This window comes from Ambystoma mexicanum, chromosome 2q (assembly GCF_040938575.1).
Source record: "Ambystoma mexicanum isolate Mex_15411 chromosome 2q, UKY_AmexF1_1, whole genome shotgun sequence".
In the NCBI taxonomy this organism is placed as follows: domain Eukaryota; kingdom Metazoa; phylum Chordata; class Amphibia; order Caudata; family Ambystomatidae; genus Ambystoma; species Ambystoma mexicanum.
Genome location: NC_090924.1, coordinates 619286537 through 619313198, shown reverse-complemented (window position 1 = coordinate 619313198; position 26662 = coordinate 619286537). Strand labels below are relative to the sequence as shown.

At 45.1% G+C, this 26662-nt stretch overlaps 1 protein-coding gene across 4 annotated transcripts in view; it reads right to left on the bottom strand.

Annotated features, from left to right (window-relative positions):
* PRKAG2 (protein kinase AMP-activated non-catalytic subunit gamma 2) overlaps positions 1–26662 on the bottom strand; it is a 2090293-nt gene that overhangs the window by 1035983 nt on the left and 1027648 nt on the right. For all 4 annotated transcript variants that reach the window (XM_069647770.1, XM_069647769.1, XM_069647768.1 and 1 more), the window contains exon 3: positions 18601–18883. In XM_069647770.1, the coding sequence (XP_069503871.1) occupies positions 18601–18883 (283 nt within the window). The remainder of the gene's footprint in view (positions 1–18600; positions 18884–26662) is intronic.

Here is a 26662-nt window from a genome sequence, read left to right as displayed (position 1 = left end):
TGCACTGGGACAAAGAAGAGGACATATGGGGTAGAAGAGAGTCTACAAGGGAAAGAGAAAAAGGTGCAAAGACTTACGCAGGGGAAGCCCCATGGATATGTCAGTCTCGGAAGGGGTGGAGCCTGGGGAAATGAAGGAATAGCCTGCACGTTTCCAAAGGGTGGAGACACTGACTTCAGAGGGAAGCAGAGGCGAGACGCGCAGCATCCTGCACTTGTGAGATACAGAGAGGTGGCCGGCGTGCTACAGCCGGTAGCAAAGAGTCTGGAAGAAGTGAAACTGCACACGTGGCATCCCGAAGCTGAGGAAAAAAGAACTAGAGACTGGTGGTGACCACGGGAGGTTTGTGGTGGACCAGGGGTCTGGGCAACAACACCCAAAACCATTCTGCTATGGTCTTGGGACAAGCTGGTACACAAGATACCATATAGCCAATCCAAGTGAGAAGCTGGCGAAAGGACTCCAGGTTCAAAAGAGAGGAAGCCGATCCTCAATGAAGGAAAACCCAAGTGATGTTAGCCTTAAGAACAGAAGGTAATAGGGATAACAGGAGACCCGTGGGGCCATTATTGGAATGCTCATACTTGTCACAGTCAAGAGAAAGAAAATATAACGGGAGTGAATTGTGAAGGCATCATGAAGCAAGACACATACAACAGATTCAAAGTTCAAATAAAAAGTTTTATTAACTTTTATTAACACACTGTAATTTCTATGCAACATTGTAAGCCTCGTATATTCTGTTCACTGCGCCCGGTTACCCTTGGGTCTGGCGCGCAATACAAATAAATAAACAAACAAACAAACTTAAATGTCAGGATGGTTTAAGGCCTAACTTGCCCTTTACTAAGGTGGAACATACCTACTTAAATAAACTAAGGATAGTCTAAGTTTGTAAGTTCAATTTAAGGGTCTGTCTGTGTCCAAAACCTATACCGCTCTCACAATTAAAGATAAACAATGTGCAGGGATGTCAGCAACCAAAGTAACAGTGTTAAAATGACAGTTCAGGCTTACTCGTGGCTCCCTTACCCATGTTCAAGACAGTTCCAAACAGAAGGGTCTCAGGGTTTCCTTCCCCAAGTTCAACACAGTTCCACAAACGTCTTGGGGTGTCCTTTCCCAAGTTCGACAGAGTTCCACCTTGGGATTCCTGTCCCCAAGTTCAAAACAGTTACACAAAATTTACAGTACTTTAGGCTTCGAATTCATAGTCTCATCAACTTGTTAGTTTGGTTTTTTCTTTCCATCACTTGAACAATGTATGCCGACCAACCTCAGCCTCTTGACTTCTCGTGGTTTACTCCAAGGAAGGGTTCCCCAGTCTAGGCGCAGTTTTCGGACCACAGGGTCCACCCATCACAGGTCACACAACCGATAACCCTTGGCACTTTGTGGGATGTTTTAACCCACTAGGCTTTGCCCTGCGACATCTCTATGTGCTCGTGGCACTAGAATCAGCAAAATGGCTGCGAAAACCCTATGCGCGCCTAAACCTATAAAAATTCTGCTGTGAAACCGGAAAAGATGGCTGCCAAATCTACCATGCATGTTGTCAATGGTGGAATGGAGACCACACTTCTGAAACATGTCATTGGGCTGTACAACATGTAAAAATGGAGCACAGATGAAAAGCAGTGTTTGCTGAAAGAAATCCGAAATCTGCTTTTAAATCTTTTCTTGGTTGCTAAAAAATACCGAATGCTGGTCCCAAAAACCCACAAACATCCAATCTTCTTGTTGGGTGTCCCATGCTATGGAAGGAATACAAGGAATTATTGTGCATTTGCAATCTCCAGGAAAGTTGAATTGGTCAAAAAACATCCACAGCCAATTTGCCCTGCCTGGGAAAGCTGTCAAGATCTGGGCGCAGTACCAGCGGCCACCTGTGACTGTTTCAAAAGCCTGTTTTAAAACTGTAAAAGTTGTACTATTAAGATCTAATGTCTCAAATCTAAGTGACTTGTTATCAAGGGAAAACTAGGTTGTCACTATTTAAACTCCATGATTTAGGCCTCGAATCAGTGTTCTAGATGTTTGTTTTAAAATTGTAAGTTTATTTTCAACAAAGAAATATGTAACAAATGTACTTTTAAAGTAAGCCTGATTCAGCCAAAACTACAAACAAGCTTCCCCCACTTGGAAAGACACCTCCCTTCTGCTTCCCACCAAAAGGCCAGGAAATCACATTCAGGTGTTGATGAAGAGGGGAGGAGATTTGGGCTGCTGCTCCTGGGAGAGACAAAGGACCTTCCTGGGCTGAAAGGATATGCAGATTAAGGTGTCAACAGTGCTCTCTGCCAGAAGGAAGAAGGCAGGGATTGCTCTTCAGCTACAAGAAACCTTTGGAGGCGGAGGTAGACAGTTTTGTGGATTCACAAATGGACAAAAATCAGATTTCTAATAAGACTGATAATTTATTGTGGACAATTGTTAAAAATATAGAAACCCCGGACTTCTGAATCTAAATTTTGGGGGCACATTTTAAGAGGTGCCAGAACTCTGTGCTATGTTCTGGGTCATAACTGTAGAAATTGTGGTTTTATAGCAAATGCAGTGATGTCAGAAATATTAAACTTCACACACTTATGCCCATATGCAATGTGCACATGTGTACCTGACGGTTCTGTCCAAAAATATATAGTGAGTATCCTTAGTATAGGACTGTCACTAGCATGTGTACTGTCCATAAGTCATCCCTATCCAAATCCATCCCATATTATATCCAGAACTGTATTGTTAGAATATTTTTGTCTTGCCTGAACTCTCCATCTCATTCCATATTATCTCCTGTACTAGTAGTATTAAATTATCTTTCCGCTGAAATATTTTCTGAAGAAGTCGAGCATCTCGGCATGCAAAAACCATCCGGTGACATCCTGATTTGGTGGCTGTGCTGTCGTGTAGTTTGTATCTTTATAGTTTATCCCTAGTGTAAAGAAACCTTGTTTGTACTCTTAAAAGCGCATTCTTGTTTTACAATTTGCCTCTTTCTGAAAAAAAACGACCTTCACAAAAACCTCCATAACTTCTTCACCGTTTATGCTAGAAACGAAATTTAAGTGTCTACTTGAAGCTAACATCCTAAGCTTTCCAATGAATAACTTATAGACACAAATAATTAATTAAGGGTTTCAGCTGTGCATCACACGCTAGGCATTGACTTAGGTGAAGTGCTGGGTTGAAATCACTTACAACTTTACAACAGTTAATTCATTCTCATAGTACTTCCTTGACAACACAGGCATCTTTTCTGCATCTGTGCTATAAGTCCACTTATATTTCTGGTTCACTTTACTGGTTCTTGCCTTTATCAACATGTGACGCTCACACACTTTCTTTCATGGTATTTCTCCTGGTTACCATCTTGCTTTTAAACTATCCAATAGTGTTTCACTTTTCCCTATTTTCACTTTGCTTGCAAATGCACTTCACTTTCAGTTTAATTTCTGCAATATTCTCATATCCCTTTCTGTAATTCAGCATTCAAAACCTATTTGGTGCTTTTCAACTTGTTCGGTATTCAATAGTTCATATTAAGTCATCAGACCCATTTAGCAGTTTTCAAAACTCATTACTTGCTTGGCAATTTGTTTGGTATTCAATAATTCACTTTTCAGTCTCCAGACCCCTTTATCGTATATTCTTCCTTGTTCGGCATTCTCTGTGACCCACACCATGCCCCTGGAGCACCCCGGTCTGAGTGAACCTTCACTGTCACTCAGCGTTGTGTGGCTGTTCCTCCAGGTGCTCTGGGCTTGGTTCTGGGTTCTCGCTCACTCCTCTCTCACTCCGGAGGAGCTCTGGCGACCAGCGCTCGCCCCCACCAGTTCTTTCTGCAGCGTCTCTATGTTTCCCACTCACAATGGGGAACACAAGGCAACAGGCTTCGCACAGTTCCAGATCCTCTGGCAGTCTTCAATGGCCTCAGCATCTTCCTGGCTTCTCTGCTGTCGGTGTCCTTTTCACCGGCCCACACTCGGCCCGCTCGACCCCGGATGGTCATGCTCTCCGGCCCAACTGGTTCCCTTCTCTGCTGCTTCTGACTCTTTCTATACACCTGTAACCATTTAATAGGTTGCAGGTGTGAATACTTAGATTCACTTGCCTGACCATAGTCATTGAGACCTGCCTGAGTGTTGGGAAAGATTTCCATTTATGGGTAATTTTCCCTCAAGTTGTGAACCCCCAACTTTTTGCTGTTGTCTGACCATCCTGGCCTGACTTTTACCAGAGGAGCCCGACCCGCTGCTGTACTCCACTGGGTTTTGCTCATCTTGTTAAGGGGAAACTGACATGCCCTTCAGACTGTCAGTACTGGGAGACTTTGTTTCCTTTAGTCTTTCACTTTGTTGCTATTTCTTGGCAACATTTTATCAGCACACAACGTACCTTCCAGTGGGGTCTATTTTTCATTTTTAAGGCCCTAGAGACCCTCAAAGGATTTTTTGTGAATGTACAAGTGTGTCCAGGACAGAGCTGGTGGCAGCAGTTACTTTTAAAGCATGTTTGTCTCTTTTCAATGGTCCAAACCGTGTTTACTGAGGTTTGGCACAGGAAAGTGGCCAGTGCCTAAAATGGCCATACCACAAGGTCCTTTGTCCATTTCGTCCCTTTGCCTTCCCCAGGTCTAGCAGACCTGGGAAATTCCTCATTTGGTCAAGCAGAGCCCCTCAGAAAAACCAAAGCTTTTACAGGCTTCTGCATGCCTTGTGTGTGTGCGCCCAGGACGTGGGCTGGAGCTGTCTAGTTCCAATACACATCCTGGGTGCCAGGATGTCTGGTGTGCTGGTATGACTGGGACCACTGTGGTCCGTGATTGGTCCATGTCTGGAATGGTTGAATGTGAGCCGATCTCCCATTGGTTTCTCTTCGTTTTGGCGTGAAGGAGATTTTGGATAAGAGAAGGCACTCTAAACTTATTCGAGGTCGATCTTCTGAGTTCACACCGAACCTAGTAAAGGAGCAAAGTCTCCTGAACTAAAGAAACAGATCCATAGAACTTCTGGTGACCCGCTGGAAGGTTTGACACCCTGACCCCGCTATTGTCCAGTCGGAGCCCCTATTTCCTATCGATCATAGAAGCCCTGCAAGGGAGCTTTGACCTGTTTGAGTAGTGGGACTAACTACTCGCTGCACCTCCTGCTTAACCTGCAAACGAGCCCGTTCGGAAGTGTTTTTGAACCGGCCAGTGCACTGAGCAGCTCGTAGGTGACCTTTGCTTTGGAACCACTGCCGACTCAAGTTTGGACCTGAGACTTGGGGAACTGTAAACTCTTGGTAGAAAGCACTCTCCCGCTGAGTATGGTATAGCTAGCATTCCAAGGTTTGGAATTAGGAGAGTCCACCCGAACCCGAGCCTACACAGTACCTGTGTTTCCCCGCTGTGGTGATGAGCTATGCGGGTGCCATGCTGCTGTGTCCCCCTGTGCCCTAAGGCAAGGTGCAGTGGAACAGGCCCGATCCCTTCCCCAGAAGCAGAGAAAACGTCACTGACCCGCCACGGACTGAGGCCCCGGAATGCAGCCACTGGAGAGACGCGCACCTGCTGGACTCAAACCTGCAAGCGAACTGGACTTGACTGCAAAGTGTGGTCTGGACTGTGTTGAGGGTCGGTGAGTACTTGCAATCCTTAACGGTGGCCCCTGGCGCATTCATAGACTTTTACGCATGATTGTTCCCCAAGTGCCACTCACCTTTGTTAGGATAGTCTGAACTAACATCCTATTCCAGATTCCTGGAAATAGCTCTGCGCCCTTATGTTGACCATCCTCGAATAGTAGAACTCTATTCTTCATCGCCTTTCCCCGCTTCCTGATACACTACAGCCACTTGAAGAGACCCATTATCTACTTTAACGCATGAGCGAGTGCTGTCGCGCTGAATGTACTTTTAAGCACAAGGCTGCACACTTCGTAGGGATTGGACTGCCTATTAGTTAGGGTTGAGACTCCTGAAGAATTGCCTAAAGTATGTTTGCACTGTCTGACCCTCTTTTGTTACAGGTTGTGGATACTTACTTGTTGAATATTCCTTTAGACCAATAGTTGCTGTATATATGTTCTCTAGTATAGTGTTGTGTTAGTATTGTTAATATTGCTGTGGTTTCATATTGTGTTTGATTTAAAAGGCCTTTAATAAATGTATATGTATTTTTGATATATAGACCTGACTGAGAGTAATTTGTGGTGTCGTTTACTGTGTGTGCTCATTGTGGACTTTCGATCACCCTTAGCCCTCCTGAGAACTTCGGGGTCATTACGAGGTAGGAGGTAACCATGCCGCTATTAGCGACATGGCTACCCCCTTACTGGTTTTCCCGGGTCCGGGTTCCTTAAATGAGGAATTACCGGGCCATTCCGACCTTGGAGGGCCCGGTAATTCCTCATTCAAGGAACCCATCCCCATTCCCATTTGAACCCCCATAGGGCTCAATTGGAATGAGGAGGGTGCTAACAACAGGCCCGTTAATAATGGCCCGTTGTTAGCACCCTGGTCTGCTCGCGGGACCCGCTAAGGACGTCTGGTTTTACCAGGCATCCTTAGAGGGTCCCGCGAGCAGAACTCGTAATGAGGCGGTAAGGGGTTGACGGCTCTGGCACCTTTAACGGCACCGTTAACGCCTTATCGCCTACCTCATAATGACTCCCCTAGTCTTGACTGCCGCCAATGCTACCTTGATTGGTCTGGTTTGTCCATAAGGTTACCCTGTTCCAAGAAACTAGGCTGGCCTTCTGAACCTCTGCCCCCAAGGTCAGAGGTCAGAAATCCATCTTAACACTGGCCCTTACAGCAGTCCTCAGGCCTCCTTGTCTCAGTACCAGAGTGGTTAAATGGCCTATTAGAGTTCACTACTCGTGGTCACCTCTTCCTCGTCCCAGTACTACAATGGTCTGATTGAGGAACAATGAGGAGAGATGGTTTACAACAGCCCATAAAGGCAGGGGGTGAGTAAAGTTGGTTCTCACCAGAAAAGGGGGGATACCAAGTCTCACATGCAGATATCCTCTTCCCAGTCCCCAAGGACACTCCACCCAGGTGATCCTCCCTCAGATCTCCATCCCGAGGGTCAGGATTCAAAAGCGATGGCCTTTCCCTGGCCACCTGAGAAGAGGATCCAAGGGGAGTAGGTGTGAGGATACCCCCAGGTTTCTCACAGAATGAGAATCATTATTGGAATGCTCATGCTCGTCGCAGCCAAGAGAAAGAAAACATAAAGAGAGTGAATGAGAATCATTATTGGAATGCACATATTCGTCTCAGTCAAGGGAAACATAATTTAACAATACAAGAAAGGAGACTGAATGAGAATCATTACTGGAATGCTCATACTTGTCTCAGTCAAGACGGAAGTATTGTGCAATCAGTACCAAGAGAGGTGAATGAGAAACATTCTGGGAGTGACCATTTCATAGCAATTCATACCAAGAAGCACTGAGTAAAATAGAAGGTTAAGATATTAAAGAGACATCTGTGAATAAGCTGGACATTGTAGATATATATCCAGGCACAGAACAAAGGGAAATTACAGACTATGAACTATTCATGAAAACAAGAAATAGTCCAGAAGGAAAAGAAACTTGTTGGATAAGTTTACCAGGGAGGAGAAAAGGATCACTCCTTATAGAGGAAAACAAAAGCCCAGGGCAATATTGAATGAACTGCACAAACTCATAAAAGTGGTCACTAGAGACTATCTAAAGACCATTTATTGAAGAGTGGTTGAGAGATAAGCAAGAAACCTCAGGAGAAGGGAGGCATTTTTCAGACTTTGGCCCTCATCATGAGTTGCGCGGTGTCCTGAATGGGATACCACCAAGCTGTATTTACGTTACCGCCCACCCATCCAGCAGTATTACCGCTGAATCCCGGGTTGGGCGGTTAACGTAATTCCCTATTCCCCATTGGGACCCAATCAGTGATTTTCGATGCAATTAGCGCACCCTAATTGCGCCCAAAAATGGGCGTTAAGTCGGTGCATTTACACCCAGCTTGGAGCTGGGGGTAAATGCTGCCAGACTCATGAATGGGCAGACCCTTAAATGCAGTGGTAATAGCGTTACTGCTGCATTTAAGGGCTACCACCCAACTCGTGACGAGACCCTTTGAATTGTTAAAATAGTGGTAGGGTCAAAAAGGTTAGAGTCGGATGATGGATGGTTTCATTTATAGACATTCACTGACGACTCACTAGCACCGTAGCTAGTTTTGTTAGGTTGGGACACCTTATAGAATAGTGGAAGATAGGCGTTACTCATATTCTTTAAACAAATATACCAGTGAACTGTCTAGTCAGAGTCTGTGTCGTTCTTCTGACCTACCACAGCAATCTAATATATTTACGACCTAAAGTAGAAAGGTACCCGATGCTGCTTAGTATTTGTCCCGTTTCTCTGCTTGCCTCTCAGCCACCTCTGCTTCCCGTTTCCCCATTTCTAGATCAGTTCTTCCTGTGTCCTAGCCGAACTCCCCTGAATCCTATTTATGTATTATTTATTTATTTATAGAGTGCCAAACCCCGAGGGCAATAGTTCATAGTCTTCAGCACTTCAGTGTTTTTGTCTCAAATGTATGTTCCCCAACTTCTCCCTTCATGCATTGTTGTGGTGTTCTCCACTGCCGCCGCTTAGCACAAGAACCCTTAACACAGGAAGGCAGCTGCATCTTAGGAAGGGGATTTTTGGAAAGGCTGCTCTATGAGGATGTTTCCCAAAGGAGTCTAGTAATAACACAAGGGCCCAGCCTTTAGAGATCAAGACTAGCTCACATGACCTCTGTGTGGCAAGTAGAGAAGGCACACAGGCAAGCATTCAACTAGGAACCTACAAACAGTAGCCCAGTCTTGCTTGAGAGTCCCTAGGGTCAGCCACCTGCAGACACAGTGTGTGTGCCCTTCAGCCTCACCTTTCTACTCTGTCACACCTTGACACTGTCCTCTCTGATAGCCTAAAAAATGCCAGTCCCAGTATTAACCTCCTGGGGTTGGAATTGTGGGTGATATACATTCACAAACCCAAACAAACCTCCATGATTCAAGGAAACCTTTGAACACGTTGCAAGCCCATCACACACCCACTAACTGTGCTTGCTGCTTGAGTACCAATATTCTGCCACCCACCTATTACCGACTGTGGTATTTTGCATTGGCTTTCTCCTTCTCCTTGCCCTCCGCTCAAGCCAAAACATCTCCAGAGACATCCAAGCTGATCCAAACACTTCCACATCTTCACAACTACCATATGGCTCAACTAAAATTCCTGTTCAGTTTGAAGGCAGCTGTTCTCACTTTGCCTCTCGAAATCCCCCTCCCCTCATGTCCTCAGACGCCAATCTGGATACCTCAGCAGTGGCACAATGTGCCAACCTGCAGACACGCCTTGACGCTAGAAGACCGCTACAATGTTTACCATTACCGAATCTAAGATTATTTACAATTATTTCATATCATTGCCTTCCAACATCATTCCCCCTGTGTTCTTCCCCATTCCCGGGTACCAATGGTCCACTGGAGACTTTATTTTGGTGATTACTGTAAATAATATCTTTGGCAGACACACTACACTTTTCTACCAAAAAATCTCATCTTCTCTATTAGTAAGAAATGGCAATAAGGCATGTGTGAGGCTGGCTTTTGTTGGTCTCTGCTCATTGACGCCTTTTATGTTTTCAAATTAACTTTAGGGTTTTGATCATTCCTTGTTTCTGCTTTGGCTGTATAGCATTAACGTGTGGTTATTTGGGGAATTCAACCAAAGTGTAAGTTACCACTGTCACACGGTCCCCGGCCTGGTTCTTTGGGAAACCAAGGTAAGGAACCGGGGAACCCGGTGCCAACCTGTGCCAGTGGATGCTTGCCCGTTGGGTGGCATGAGGAAGATTCCCTGGTCAAATGGCAGGGGACAGTCCCAGTGCCTCATTGCAGGTCAGTCTTGGGGGGTCTAGACCCTCCCAATCCATCAGTCCACTAGGGCAGTTTAAACATGGACTTGCTACCCCTGCCAAAAGTCCTGGCGAGACACTACAGGGGACTGATTAGCCCCCCCCACCCCAATTGAGAGAGTTGCTGTTTTCTTACTTAGAAGAGACACTCAACGAGTTAGAGAGTTCTGCAGATGCAGTGTTGCAAGCCCACCGCTAGCTTAAAGAAAAATAATGATTCAGGGCACCCTCAGGCCTCCATCACTGGAGGCAGGAGGTGAAGTAACTTCTTGTGAAGTGCATGAAATGGAATAACTGGCCCAGAAGCCCCACTTCACACATCTGGCAGATGAGAGACATTTGAGAGTACACCATCATGATTAGTGTTTTCTTTTGGAAAGATTCCAGGTTTGCATTTGACTTGACCTTGTGGGCGGGACAAAGACTGTTATGCAAATGGTTATTTCTCATATGTGAAAAGACAGTGAGCAAAAAGCAATGGCTGCGGTCTCTTAAAGTGGGAAAAAAACCACAGAACAGGTTATCATGCCATGTTCTTTCTAGAGAGGGGCGCCTGCTATCCTTTTTGTATTTTTGCATTTGACTTGGCTTCTATTTGGTGCACAGACTCCCAATACAGCGGTGACCTAATCGACACCTCCCTTTTCTCATTCCTTGTATTGTGGATACCTCTGGCAAGGGGCCCATGCCAAAATCACGTTGGCATAAGATATGAGGCTTCGGTTGGGGTGTCTTCACACCATTTGCATAGGTTTATTCATGGTCTGTGTGATCAAAATGTGAGAGTCAGCCGCAACCAATATACGGTAGCACAACGTTGTTAACCCATCTCCATCAGGGTAGATGTAATACAGATTTTGTGTAGCTGCCTCTCCCTCTACCAGAATAGGAAAAGGATACTAGTGTCTTTGTCCACATCCATAATGATAGAGGGAAGAAAAGTCGGGTGATTGTTGCCAAGGTTATTGAGGCCAATGGGCTAGATTGACAACAAGCTGTAGATGTGGAGTAAGGTGGGCTAGTCTTTTATACTCGTATCATTTTGAAATGGTTACTGATAGCTTTCCCACTGACCCCACCTCCCCCGGTGGTGAAGATAACCAGTAGTATAATTGACTACGTATTTATCTCTAATCCCAACAATGTAATACTAGATATGTGTATAGGGAATTGGAGTGAGGGTGATCATTGTCCATTGTTTGTGAAGCTGAAGATAATTTCGGCCAAATTGACACCTGTGGACATAGGCCAGTTATCGGTGAACAGTGCCCTAAATCGGATATCCAGTAAGGCTTCCATTAAGGCACAGGCTAGATTTAGAGCTTTTTGTCATGTTTGGAGTATTAACTGTAGCATGAATAACAATCTTCCTGTCATTAGTGCAATACGTCGCTTTGAAGCCTGCATGGAATGTATTAAGGCAAGCTCGGTAGGCCCACAAAGAACTTTTAAAGGAACTGGCACGGGCTATCATAAACTCCACCAACACACCGACGATAAAGAAATCCAAGCTAAGAAAAGACACTTGCGACAGGTCTTACGTGCGATTACCCAAATAGAACAAGACGCTGCTGCACATACCGGTGCTGCGAGAGCAGAAAAAAGGAGTATGCGCTTTGGTTAAAGAAACACAAACTTGAAAAGGAATTTGCAAAAAGACGCCTTCTTGTTTGGTCCAGCCAGTCCAACTACCCTGTGCTATTTTGGAAAACAGTCAATGAGAAACCCACTAACCACAGAGATCTAAATGGGGTCTCTAGGGAAGACTGTGAAATGTTTCTGGCACAACATTTTACAGGAGACTTGTCCTATAAGATTCCGGACCATGTGTCAGACGCTACTTGGTCTTACACAAAAAATTACAGTAACATTGAAAACATAATTAGATCCTGTATATCCTCGCGGGTTCCGGGTCCCGACATGCAGCACATTATTGAAGCTGCACCCAGTGGTGTGGGAAGAAGCCCTTAACTGGCTGTTTAGCTGGATTGGGGTGGTGCAGGTTATTTCCAAGTCTTGGAGAGACATTATAATAGTCCCAATTTTGAAGAAGGATGCAAGAAATTATCGTCTATTGGCGATGTTGGATACTTCAGCAAAGATATTTTCTCGAGTCATCCTGGCAGAACTAGAAGAGTGGTTATTGGCAAATAACATCATTCCGATAAATCAGTCAGTTTTCCGGAAAGGGATGTGGTACGACCATCAACAGTTTGGCCCTTGTTACAATCATTCAGCAGGCCTGGTCCATTTGTAAAACACCAGTATACGCTGCATTTATTGACTTCAGTGTGGCGTTAGGCACGGTGGACAGACCTAAACTATGGAACAAACTGAATGATTGGAACATACCCCCGGTACTCCTTAAAAAGATCACATTACTACACAACTGCACGCGGGTTAAAGTCCGCATTGATCAAGTGGGAAGGACCTCATATTGGGTGAGCACAAAGAGGGGACTCAAACCGGGTTGCATGCTAGCACCCAGGCTCTTTAATCTCTACCTGGCAGACCCTGGGAGGGGGCCCGTTAATGACTAAGCAAACACACCAAAACTAGGGGATGCTTCACTCCAGTGGTTAGCTTATGCTGATGACCTTGCCATCCTCGATTCTACCACCTGGGGCCTGCAGGCGATCTTGAATAGGTTAGCATCTTATGTAGAAAACAATCTCATAATTTATATGGAAAATACTAAAATTATGATTTTTGCAAAAGGGGGCAGGAGATTCAAAGGAGTACCATGGTTGTTGGGGGTGCTAAGGTGGAAGTGGTTTCCGAATTCAAATATCTAGGGATATATGCGGATGCGGAGTTGCGGGGAACCCACCACCTGGAGCACATTAGCCTGAAAACTTCCATTGCAACAGGTGTGTTAGGATCACTTTCTGGTAAGGTAGGGGGATATTCCCTAAAAATCATTTTACAACTGTATCAGGGGAAGATCGTGTCTACTGTTCTCTATGGTGCTGAGATCTGGGCACTGTCCCATGTAGAGAGTATTACAAGACTAGAAGGTAAAGGCCTGAGAAGATGACTTTGACTTCCCCCAGGCATACCTGTTGAATTGTTGTATCTGGAATTTAACCTAACACCTGTTCATGCTAAACTGAACATGCGCTGTATGTTTCTTCTTTGGAAAATGTTCAATGCACCAAAGGATTCCCTGCTGGGCCTTCTACATAAGGTGGCTAAATCTAGAGCTAGAATTATGCCAACTAGTAACCTATCGAAAATTGAGATTGCTGGCAACACCTGGCTGACAAGGGCATCTAACCAAATCTTGAGCTGGTCCCTTCTTAAATTTATAAAGTCAGGTCCACACTCAGATGCATTTCAGCACTGTAAAATTAAGTTGGCAGGTCCAACTCAGGCAACTGGTTTCCTTGAATATTACAACGCACAAACTGGGTGTCGGGATACATTGAGTGTTTTGCTGGAAACTATGTGATCTGGGGACTACATCAAGATCAGGTTTAACAGCATAAAGTCTTATGAGATCACTGGGGCCCAGCAAAGAATCCCTTGGTGCAAACGGCTGTTCAGATTATGGGCCCGATTCATGGAATATTTGCCCGGTTCAAAGTGACTTTTCACTGCTGAAAAGTGACTTTTCACTGCCGACACAAACACTGATTCGTGGAAATGTGCAAAGTGCATTTTTGCTGTGCAAAGTCTGGGCAAAGTCAGCACATAGTCATTTTTGCAGTACAAAATGATTTTGCCCAGACTTTGCAAGAAATAAAATGACGGTGTCAACATTTTTAATGCTGCCAGCTGCTGGCATTTTCTCAAAAATCGAAGGACACTGCCACGCTAGTGTAAAAGGAAATGCCCATTTTACTTGCAGGCTCTTTCACCGAATCACGTTCTACCGCAGTTTTTCTACCACATTTTACTGCAAAAATAGGAGATGGGGTTGGGGTTAGGTATTTAGAAAGTTGTCTGTGCGGGGGAGTGCGGGAGCTACCCCCTCTTATTATATGGTAAACTGTGGTAGATACAAATGGGGAAACGATTCTATGAAATCCCTGTGATTAAACAACATAGAACTGCATACAATAAGCTATTCTGTCAGATTGGGTGTGTGTCGGATGGGGGGCTGGTGGAAGGGGTACATAAGAGAGTGCTGCTCCCCAGGCATTAGGTAATCAGAAACACTTGAGTAAGAACAACAATCTACAGCAACACGGGTCAATAAGTATCCCTGGTAAGCGCATCTCATGTAAACATCCACAGTTACCATAGCGACGGCACATCCCTTCCACTGCCCTTTTGCTGGTGCTACTTTCATTCAATCAATGTCATTATATGCACATGGCTGCCCCATAACAGGAGGATAAGATTGATGCGCAACTGTCATAAAGGAAAGAGACCCAGACTAATAGGTAACCATGTCCAACAGATCATTTTCTGCTCCGGGTAAATAGCATGGGGTCTTGTGCGTGCCTTGTACAGTGTCCGTGTCCCCATCGATACAAGGAAAACAGCACGGTCTACCACATACTCCATTACGCCTACAGAGCTGTCCCCAAAAAAGTGTCTAAGGCAAAATCATTGACTGAATGAGAAGCATGACCCAAGCTCTGGAGGCTACTTGCTTTAGTGACTCGCTAAAATGTGTCCGATGTGGGGCAGTTAACCTACTCATGCCTTTCATCGGCCAGTCGTAAAACACATCGGGCCTCATTACGACCCTGGCGGAGTGGGTTTACGCCAGCGGTATTCGCGGCGGACCCGTCCGCCCTACTACGAGTTCCCGTAGCGCCATGGAGCGTTTTCCGCCTGGTTTTTCCGGGCGGAGAAATCCATGGCGCTACGGGACCTTGTTGTTAATTACGCCACCGAATTTTACGGTGGCGTAATTAACGCCTTCCCCACTCCCATTATACCCTATGGGGCAAAAATGGGAATGGGGTAGGGTAAAATGGGGAATGGGGATTTACCGCCCCGCCAAGGTCGGAATGGGGCGGTAAATCCGCCAACCCCCATGGCGCTATCGGCAGCTTTCCGCCGTGCTCCATGGTGCATTTTGCGCCACGATTTCCGCCAGGGTCGTAATGAGGGCCATACACATTGTTCCCCCATGATTTTACCTAAAGAGATAGAGAGAGAGAGAGAGAGAGAGAGAGAGAGTGTGTGTGTGTATGTGTGTGCGCTGTGTCTGTCCAAGCACTGCATCCAAGTTTAATCAATGGCTTTTCATTTAACTCCTCTTTCTCCCAGCTTACAATGCCATCCCTACACTCACTTCTTCTATCTCCTTCCCAACTGACCTTCTTGCTCCCTCACCCAAGGCTTGCAACCTCCGACTACAGCTACTCATCACTACCACTGCCTCTGTTGCTCGTATTAAACTTCTCTACAATTGGAAAACTCATTCATTTGTTACTCATTACTCTATGAAAAGTTGAATCTCTACTTTTGTGCTCAGGAAACTCCATACTGCTCATGCCTAATCCTTTGACTACCTCTCTTCTCTTTTCTCCATCTAGACAAAGTCCTCAACTTTAATGCCGGCATAACCTACCCAAATCCTCCCCCACGTCTGCCTAGTGACACTAGCACGTCATTGGTCTTCCTTCACTCACTTTTCAAGTCCCTTCTCCTAGTCTGCAAATCTATCAATGGTCTTACTCTGCAGTTTCCGGCTGACTGTATCTCTGTTTAATCACCATCTAATTCCCTCCAATCCTCCTCTGCACTCAATCGCATTGTCCTTCACGCCCTGTGCCTCCTTTTGCTCCATTGCTCTCTGCTGGCCATCACAAAGTCAGCCCAACACTGTATCTCTCGGGAGGTTGGCTTAACATTCACATACTGGCCAAAGAGGGCCTCTCCCGCCCCTCCCCATCTTCCCTACCTGTTCCCACCACTACCTCGAGTGCTGCATAATCTAATCTTGTATATTTGTACAGTACGGTGCTTTTGTTTTCAGAAGTCATCCTTGCCACCTGCATGGTAATGTTACCCTTGCAAGTCACCTATTTTTGGTTTTGTACCTGGTCTATGCCCCACTTTGTTCCCATCCCCATAACCTGGCTCAACACTAGTTCTCATCATTTTTTTATCGAGCAGACATCCTTCCTAAGAATGCCTCCTTCATCTGCAAATGAGGTAATGTAAGTTATTTCTGATCGAAATTGACATCCCTTTCATCAAATAAATACAAATACAAAACATACCCAAATAGTCAGCTAAGGATGTAGGCAATCGATGTGCTTCCTGAGCTGTTGCAATACTATTGAATTTACTTGAATATTTGGCACTTGAAGAGTGTTATAATGTTATGCTTCAGAAAGTGGAGTCAGATTTCAAGCACTTAGGAAAGGCTAGCCAAAAAGATCCAGCATAACCCAAGGATGAAGGAGAAAAGGGGCATCCAAAGGGAGCTCAAATGTAGGGGACACAGAGGGGGAAAAGTCAATCAAGTTATTTGAACCTCTCCATTGAAGCCTGCATCGTCCACCTTCATAGTATATGTATTTCTGTAATTACAATAACAAGGGGGGTGTATATTGCAGCAGGGCAAAAGGTTCCTACTACCACATGTCCACGGCATGCCATTTAAGAAACACACTCTTTTTAGGCTACACACAAAATGTGTCTGCGATCCAGGGCTCAATTAGGACTCCCACACAAAGTTCTTGGTCACAATGCTCACACAATGAGAAGCAGTAACAGAATACAATCATAGCAGAAGAAGGCCCGGGACGGAATCACCGATGCTGAGCCATTGAAAGGATCTTATCTGTAGAACCTCTCCATCCCACAATGGGCCGTCTTGCCCTCCCTGACCTATGGCCCCCGGCCCTTGACCACCAATCCTGCTACCTGTACTCTCATTCCATCCTTCTGACTGTACCGGAGCACACTACTGTACTTCCCAGCTGGGCTCGCCCTACCCGGAACCCAATGCACTGTGTCTCAGGCCTGGTGACCCCTAGACTGGGCCACTCTAATATCAGTCAGTGGTCATGCAGCCACTATCCTCAATCACCCCACCTCTTCGCTTCTCTTTACATCTGCTTTCCAGAGTCCAAACTCGGGTGGGCCTGAGACACATCTGCACACTTCTGATGAGGTCCAAGTGGAGCTTGGCTCATCGACTCAAACATATACAAGTCTTTATGTGTAGCTTTTCCACATACATATCCATTGTGAAAGTCCAGAACTACTGAGCGGATTTTATTTTACGTCTGGATGTTCCGAGCCTCTATCTACAGAGACAGGAACAGTCCTGGGAAGCTGCCCCACAGTTCTGGCTGCATATCACCTTTTTGTAGCATGAGAATGGGGTGCAGAAGCCATTTATCTTATTTCCGAAGATCCCAATGGCTGGACATACAAGGCATATATTTAAATTCTAAGGATGTGCCCATTGATTAAAACAGTAACATTGCATTTTCAACAGATAGATACACTGTGTGTGCACCCGAAAGCACTATTCGAGTCACACAAGATGTCCTCTGAGTGACTGTCACTTACACCTGACTTACTCCTAGAAAGTCACAAGTAAGTCAGGTGTTAAGTATGAGAAACCTCTTTTGTGAATCTAATAGCCCTCTCCAGGTGTAAGTCAAGAGTAAGTCAGAGTTATTCCTGGTAAAGTATTTACGAGTCTTTGTGCTTAGCAACCAAAATGTACAACTTTGTGTCTTAAATATATTTCTTTTCATTTTTTTGTAGAGGCAAGCTGGCCCTTGGCCGCATCACAATATTGGTGTGAAACTTTTGATATAAAGTTTGCATAATTTTCCTTATATACAGCGCTCTGTTGTTTGCCACCTAGGATTCCGCTTTATAAGTCCCATACATACATACATACAAATAAACAATATGACCGTTTGCTAAACATCAACGTTGTTATAATCTTCTTGCTATCTTCATTGTGTACCAACATGGCTGCCATGAAACTTTGATTACATTCAGACAGGATGGAGAGCCCGATTCTTGCCATGATTTAAGTTCACGCGACTTTTAAGTCCATGCTCACATCAAAATGTCAGAAGTAACGTCATAGAAGACCACCAGCCCTATAGTACTTTACATTTCAGACCGATTACTTACTGCCTTCGACAAGAGAAATCTGAAGTGCGTTTTCTGAAAGATCACACTTTCTGCTGCTTGGGAAGTGAGTTTGGCAGGATTGGCATGTTCCATTATTGAATGAGCACACTGAGGTTGCTGAACAAGGTAGAAGAACAATATCGCTAACTTACATCGGTGGAAACACACTGGTGGGGGACAACAATATTTTTTTCTACCACGATCCAGCACTTTCTCCACATATTCTGGTACTGGAGCTTGTTCATATAATCACACCAGTCCAAGGATACGTTGCGATGGCTGGTTAGTAGGAGAAAAATCTTTATTAAAGTTATAATTTCAAATTAAAGCAGGACCTCAGTTTTGTGACATTTATTTAAAGGCAATTTCAGAGCTAACCAATGCTCCAAACCTGGGAGCCCAGTGCAGATGAAAGATCCAAAATCAATTCTGTGTTTCGCTGTTGGCCTAACAGTCTATTTGTTTACCTGTTGATGCCGTATAACTCAACATTACATAAATAAATAATGCAGAGGGGTCAAAATAAAGCATCATCAACATGTGTCATGACAGCACGGGGCGCGTTGCGCCGAGGTGTGCAAGATGCCTTACCTCTCCTGGATCGTGTGAAGAACTTGATGCCACCAGGTGAGGTAGATGGGTTGGAGCCAGGGGAGGACGACTCTTTGGAGGAGGACCTGAAGATCCCACTGAAGCTCATTCTGCGGGGGGTTCGTGGGGGAGACTCTTGGTAAGGAAAGGGGAACACTGTTTTGGGTGAGCCCGGGCTGTGCTTTGATCTCACAGGGGCAGACACAGGGCTTAAAGGGCGACTCTGAAGGCCTTTTGGAAAAAAGCTTTTGGAGGGGCTTCCAGTGTGGCATGGCTCGTCCGTCTGTAGGAAGACAAAAAAAAGCAAATATCAGCCATCTTTCTTCCATCTAGGCATCCCAGATACAAAGTGCATATATCCTAATTCCCATCAGGCATTCTGCTCTCGGGGCCGGGGTCATTGTTTAGGAGATTAACTTGCTGAGCCCAAATTGCTGCATGCATTAATTCTGGGATGCTTTAAAACCCCTTGTTTTTTTGCTGAAGTAACACAAAACACTTGGAACAAAGAAAAACATATATATATATATATTCAGCGAAAAAAAACCTTTATTAAGAGAGTGTTAAGGTGATCAGATTTAGTGCCCATGTTGCGCAGTGAAAGACCACAATGATGGCATCACAGATTACATCACTGATTGCATGACTAGTTACAGCATGCATGACATAACTGACGTCCCTGGTTTGATTAATTACTTTTTGAAATGTGACAGCTCAATTTTTTAACATAACACATATGTACATGTTTCATACTTACACAGTATAATGTATTGTGCGCTTATGTCTTTAAATGTATACACGGTATACAACTGTAAGTACATGCAGACATTATTACAAAGAAGAATACTATGTAAGCATGTATGTACTTTGTAAGGTAATCTGTTATATTGGAATAAAAATATTAGTAATATCATTGTTATGTATATGATTAAATATTTACTTTCTAATAACCAAACTTCGAATTCTTACATTATATATTATCACAATGCACACAGGCACGTACTTTCTTTTGTATGTGATTATTCTTTTTTTTATAAAACCTGTTATTTAGAAAATAATGTGTTCGTGTAATGTTATTACAGTAAGGAGAATTGAACATTTAAATGTGAACATTGACTATTTTCATAACACTTACTATTAAATGTTTTTACTTCTAGCTATTCTTATTTTTTTTTTACTACTGCATATATTATTATATTATGTTTGAAATAACTGAAATAGATATATCAGAATCAGGTACTTTCCCTGCAATGAAGTATTGTAATTGTTTACTTATACAGGAAATTCAAACCATTTGTATAACTGTACATATTTTTACTTTAAACTTTATAAGTTGATAAGTATTGCAAATGAATGCTCCAAATGTAATCATATCATACTTCTGTATCAGTGTATTGTTCCATGTCATGTTGTTATTGTTTTAAGTGTATTAAAATAAAATATGTATCAAAAAAGGTCAACACAAATATTCTAACTTATTTAATCAGTAACGTCACATTTGATGTAATTATTGATCTTCTCGGTGATGTCATGTATGATGTAATTATTGAGGTCACCAGTGATGTAATCTGTGATGTCATCACTGTGGTCATACGCTGCGGAACAGGGGGCGCATAGTTAAGTTGGACTTGCTCGAAATGCGATTGCCAAATTTCAGGGTTTTTTGCGTTTAAATGTGATTACCTTAACACTTTCTTATTCAAGGCTTTTTCACTGAATTTCAAGGGTTTTGTTATACTATAGTTCTTCAGGCCGACTAGCAATGGCCATCGGCCTTGGCGACTGTACATGTTGCACCAATAGGTATTTTGGGGCCCACTAGCCATGGGCTTCAGCTGTGGCCACTGTATATGTTGCACCAATAGGTTTCATTGGGGCCCACTAGGCATGCACTCCGGCCATGGCCACTGTACAGGTTGCATCAATAGGTTTCTTCAGGACCACTAGCCAGGGCCTTTGGCTGTGGCCACTGTGAATGCTGCACCAATAGGTTTCTTTAGAACTCACCAACCATGGCTTTTGGCCGTGGAAACTGTACATATTGCACAAATATGTTTCTCTGGGGCCTCATGGCCACTGAACATGTTGCACCAATAGGTTTCTTTGGGGCCCACTAGCCGTTCCCTTGGGCACAGAGATCCATTAACCCCTGCCTAGGAGATGTGATCTCTGCAGATGTAAAATTTCTTTTTTTCACTCTTTCCCCATTCGTGCCAGTTGACACAGCCGAACATGTTGCATAGTTTCTTGAGGTCTCCCTAGCTATGGCCTTTGGCCATGGCTTCTGTGCATGTTGTACTACTATCTTTCTTTTGGGCCCACTAGCCATGGCCAATGGAAATGTCAAACCATTACTTTGTTACCAAACACCCTTTGCCCCCTGACCAGTAGATGTAGGCACTGTAGATGTTAAAACCTTTTTTCTAATTCCTTATTCCGGTGATAATTTCACAGTAATCATTTCCAATAACAGAAATTCCTGTGGTAGAGTAGGAGTTCGCCAATTCCAGCGATAACGGGAAAAATTGCTTGGAATTAAAAACTCTTCCATGTCCTCACAGGCACTCAACATGTGTCCCCCTTATTTGTTCCAGGTTCCCTCACTCCACTCAATTGCTTTTTCCCTCCATAACCATCTCCCATTACCCGCTATCACTCATTGCTTTGTGTGACACACATTTTGTTCTGAGCACATCGTGCGGCATTGCCACTGTAATCTCGTGAGAATTCCTGCATTCTTCCCCAGTAAACCAAAAATATTATACCCGTAACTGGCACCCCAACTCACCCCCAAGTCCCCAATTTCACATGGTGTCTTCTTTCCCACTCACAACTTCTAGCCCTATGGGACTGCTATTGCTGTTGGTATTTTTATAGCCGCTACGGCCAGGCCATCAAAGCATTGTGATTCAAAACAATAAGCGTTCCCATAGGAGTGACTACATAAACAGAGTTTTGAGTATCTTTCTAAAGTCGAGAACGTTATTAGAGTCTATAATGTCATGGAGGAGTTCATTCCAATGTTTGATGCCATCCTTTTTCCACCTCCAAAGTTCGTTAACTTCTTTCCTTTGCGGCTTCTCCCGGTAATATTGTCAGGAATCAGTTGCATCGAGCAAAATAAAAAAGGCTACTTTTCATTTCTGAAAAGTCTCTCAGCATCTCTGCTGCAAAGCACCAAGGCTGATATGTATAAAGGTTTTAAGAACATGTCTCTGTCGAGTATTTTAGAAACTACTGGATGGATTTACCCCAAACCAGTCAAGGAAATTAAGTCAAAAATTCTGTTTCTTATTTGGTCCAAATCTGTCCAGCGGTTTCCGTGCTACGGCTGCACTTTTTCTCTATAGAAAATTAATGTGAGCATGCTAAAAACAGGGTAAATATATGTTTTCCTAATAACCTTTTCATTTTTTCTTATTTTTTAAAACTTGTTTATTTTGGTCAGCACACAGGAAAACATTACATTACAAACAATTCGGCACATGTTGCATTTTACGCTATTTTCATCTTCCCTTAAGTTTCCCTCCCCACCCTCTAATTCTGACTGTCTTCCGGATCTCGGTTCTCAGCTGATTGGGCCAGATCCCTGTCCTCTGCCCGTAGGGCGTTCATCACCAAGCGTGGCTTGTATGTTAGAGCTGGGAAACGTTGGTCATAGTCTATCATGGGCGACCAAATGTTTGTGAAGCGGTGAAGGTGGCCCATGTTTGCCGCCATGATCTTTTCCGCTATGTAGATGTCCCAGAGTTTTAACCACCACAGAATCATTAGGGGGCCCTCTGGGGATTTACAGGTTTGGGCCACTGTGATTTGAGCGGCTAGGAGCAGCTGTGTCATGAGGGCCGCCTGCTTACCAGATCTCCGATATATGCCCGGAATCGGGACCCCCAGTAGTATTGGTTCTGGCTCCAGTGGCAGCATGGTCTGGGTGATGTCTTCTATGGTGGCTATACACTGGGACCAAAAGTTCGCCACTGCCAGGCATGTCCACCACATGTGTAGGTAGTAGCCCGTCATGCCGCAATGGCGCCAGCATAGCGGGTCCAGGGACTGATTGAAGTGGTGCAGCCGAAGTGGTGGGTAGTACCACCTTAGCAGGAGTTTATGTGCACATTCTCGGTTGGTCACGCAGAAGGAGGACGAATGACTTTGTGACCAAATGTCTGCCCAGGACTGGTCTTTTATCGGGTGTCCTAACTCTGTTTCCCACTGTGACATATAAGTTGCTTTAGCTTCAAGCAAGTTCGTCTGGAATAGTTTGTATAGTGTTGAGATTTGCCCTCGACTCGGAGGATCTGCAGCTGTTAATTTGAGGGAATCTAGTTCCCGAGTGGCCACCATGCGGGTCTGGGGGTGCGAGCACCAATGTCAGATTTGGACATAAGAGAACCTTTCGGTCTCCGAGAGGCCAAAGTTGCTTTTACATTGGGCAAAGGTCAGCGGCTGAGTCCCTTCGAACAGCTGACTTAAGGAGTTGAGGCCCCCGGCAATCCAGTTTTAAAGTTTGAGGGGGCGGTCCCGGGTGAGAAGGCCGGATTGTGGAACACTGGGGCAGATGGGCTTAGATCTCTCGGGATGCCTCTGGACCTGCGGGCCCAGTCTCATGCTTTTAGAGTCTATTTAGTTGATGCTAGGATGAATGGCCAAGTCTGCCGTAGGGAGGCTGGCAGGTGTAACAGAAAGCGGAGGGGGAGAGGTAGTCGGGACTGTTCTATGTCCGTCCACTTGGGGCGTCATGATGCGATGGTCCAGGCTCGAGTATGAGCTATTTGCGCCACCATCTGGTACCTTTAGAGGTCAGGGACCCCGAGGCCTCCCAGGTTTGGGGCACACAGCATAGTTTTCTGTGGGATACGTGACTTTTTCCCTTTCCAAATGAAGCTTAATATCTTCCTCTGAAGACACTGACGCGGAGGTCGGGGGATTATGGTGTGGAGGGCGGAGCAGGCGTAAAGGAATCGTGGCAGGAGGTTCATCTTGCAGGCCGCGATGCAACCTATTAGTGAAATCCCCTGTGAGAGCCAGCGATCTAGGTCTTTCTCCAAGGTCTTGAATAGCGGCGGGAAGTTTATCCGGTAGGTGTCCTCGGGGCAGGCGGGGATCTGGACTCCGAGGTAAGGGATTGACTTTTCGCTAAGTGGGATCGAGCAATGGGCACTAAAGGACTCTTTGTCTCCCCATTCTAGGCCTATCCCCAAGGCTGTTGATTTTGCAAAATTGATGGAAAATCCCTAGACTCTGCCGAATCTATGGATTTCTGCTAGGGCGACCATCAGTGACTGGGCAGTGTCCGTTATGGTCAGCATCACATCGTCCGCGTATATAGCGCAATATTATGTTGGGAGGGGCCTACTTGGAGGCCATTAATTCTGGGGTTGAGGCGGATACAGCGAGCTAGGGGTTCCATTACCAGGGCGAAGAGGAGAGGGGAGAGAGGACACCCCTGCCTAGTGCCACATGATAGAGGAATTGAGCTGGATATTACGCCGTTCATCCGGAAGAGAGTATTCGGGGCTTGGTAATTTGCTAGGATGAGCTTCGAAATGTCCAAAATGGAAGGATTACAGGGTGAGTCGAAGGAACGAGCAGTCTACTTTATCAAAGGCCTTGGTTGCATCTAAGGCCAGCAGGGCTAGTTTTCGTGAGTCTCGTTTAGCTATCTCAATCAGATTGAGGACCCTGCGTGTATTATCTGTGGTTGCTCTGTTCATTATGAAGCCTGTCTCGTCTGGATCTGTAATATCCGGGAGCATTCTCGCTAGTCGATTCGCCAAGACCTTCGAGTAAATGTTTGCATCTAGGTTTAATAGAGAGATGGGCCTATATGCCACAATGTCTCTGGGGTCTTTTCCTGGTTTGAGAGCTAAAACTGTGATGGATTCTTGCATCGATGGAGTTATAAATCCAGAGGTGGCGAAGGAATCAAAGAGCGTCGTCATGGGGGCCAGCAGCTGGGGCCGAAAGAGTTTGTAAAATCTAGACGAGAACCCATCTGGTCCAGGGGGTCTTGATTTCAGGCTTTTAATGGCTGCGTCGTCTTCCTCATGGGTGATCGGGGCTTCCAACTCTTCCCTTCCAGCGGTTGTGATGTGAGGTAGAGCTGCGTCCTGCAAGTAGGTTTTCTGTTCTCCACAGGATCTAGGGGTCGCCGACATCGTGTCTGCAATGTGGGCCTCTGAGATCCGTAGTTTATCGTGATCCGCGAACTAGGTTGTTCCCTGGGGATCATTCAGGCCTATAATTGTGTTCCTCCTATTGACTCTTGCTAATTTTTCCACCAGGAATTTATTTGCTTTATTACCTCTGGCGTAGTAGCTTTGTTTCGTTTTGGTTAGGAGCTGCGCTCTATCCTCTGCATAATGGGCCTCCAATTTTTTCTGGGCAGCCTGCAAGGCTCGGTAGGTTTTCGGGGTCCAGTTCCTGGCTTTACATACTGTCTCTGCTTCCTGCACCTTGCTCTCAAGGTTTTGGCGAATCTGTTGCTTTTGTTTGTGGTAGGCTGCTCCTTGGGAGATTAGCACCCCTCTCACCACCGCCTTCATTGCATCCCACGTGTTTGCAGGGCAGGTATCCTCATTCTTATTTTCCTTAAAGAACTCCTTTATCGCTTTAGCCACCACATCTCTTTTTTTTTTAACCAACTTTATTTTCATTTTTATCTTTTTAAAACGAAAAACAACAATTAGCCTTCGGTTACAGCAGTGTTACAACCATTAACATCTGTATAAACAAATTATTTAACCTACTTGAACTTTGGCATTGAGACTATTATTGTCTTCCAACTTTCCCCCTCGATTACCCCCACCCTCGCCCACCCTTCCCACTCCCTTCCCTTAGAGTTATCTGAACCAAACTGAATCAAGATTATAACCAAAGCAAAGCAGTTTCCTGAGCTCATCCCTCCTCCATGTCTTCTGCTGTCTTTATCTGATATAAATGTTTCTTAGAGTCCTGGGTTTAAAGAATTGAGCCTCCCTCTCCCCCACATAGTCCTGAAGTGGATCCCATATGGCTAAGAATTTCAGGTATGTCCCTGACTTTGTGGCGCAAATGTTCTCCATCGCCATAACTCCCCACACTTTCATCCACCACCATGGGGCTGTAGGGCCTTCCACTGTCTTCCATCGTTGGGCCACTGTCATCCTTTCTGCAGTCAGTAGGTGGGTGATGAGGGCCGCTCTGTTCCCTGAAGCTGCGTATATCCCTTCTGACACTGCCCCCAACAGAATGACCTTGGGGGATTGTGGTAGGTCTGCACCTGTTATGTCTCTGATTAGACTCAGTATTTCTTTCCAATACACTTTTATCCTTGGGCACGTCCACCACATATGGAACAGGTCACCCCTTTCTCCACACTGGCACCAACAATCTGAAGGATACGTGGGGTTCATTTTATGTATTCTACTTGGGGGCAGATACCAACGATAGCATAATTTATATGCTGATTCTTTGATTGCCGTGGATTTGGAAAGTTTGTGCGCCCTCCTCCAGATTTGGCTCCATTCTTCCTGTGTAATCTCCTCCCCTATGTCCCGCTCCCAGTCCTTCATATATTGGAGGGTTTCATCTGCTTGCGATTTATCGAGTAACTTGTACAGTCTAGTGATCCCTTTTCCCTGTGTCCCCTCCCGTATTGTGAGTTCTAGACCTACTGGGGGGCGTAATCCAGCCCGTTTTACCTCTGGGTGTGAGATCCAGTGATGCACTTGTATATATTTAAATCTGTGATGCTCGGTGATGCCAAATCTTTGTTTGCATAGTTCAAAGGAAAGTGGGGCATCATCCTGGTACAAGTCTCGTAAGGACACTGCGTCTGCTCCCTGCCAGCCGTCCCAGAACTTTTGTTGGAGCCCAGGTGAAAAATCTGGATTATGTACAATAGGGGACATTGGACCCAGGCCTAGTTTGATCCCCCTGCCCTCAAGCGCCATGTCCCAGGTGTGAAGTGTCGTTTTTGTCGCTTCCAATAGGATACCTCCCCTCTCTCGTGCTTTTGGCTTAAGGAATGGTAGCATACATAGTGGGGTGTCTGTCGCAGACTGTTCTATTTCCCCCCACC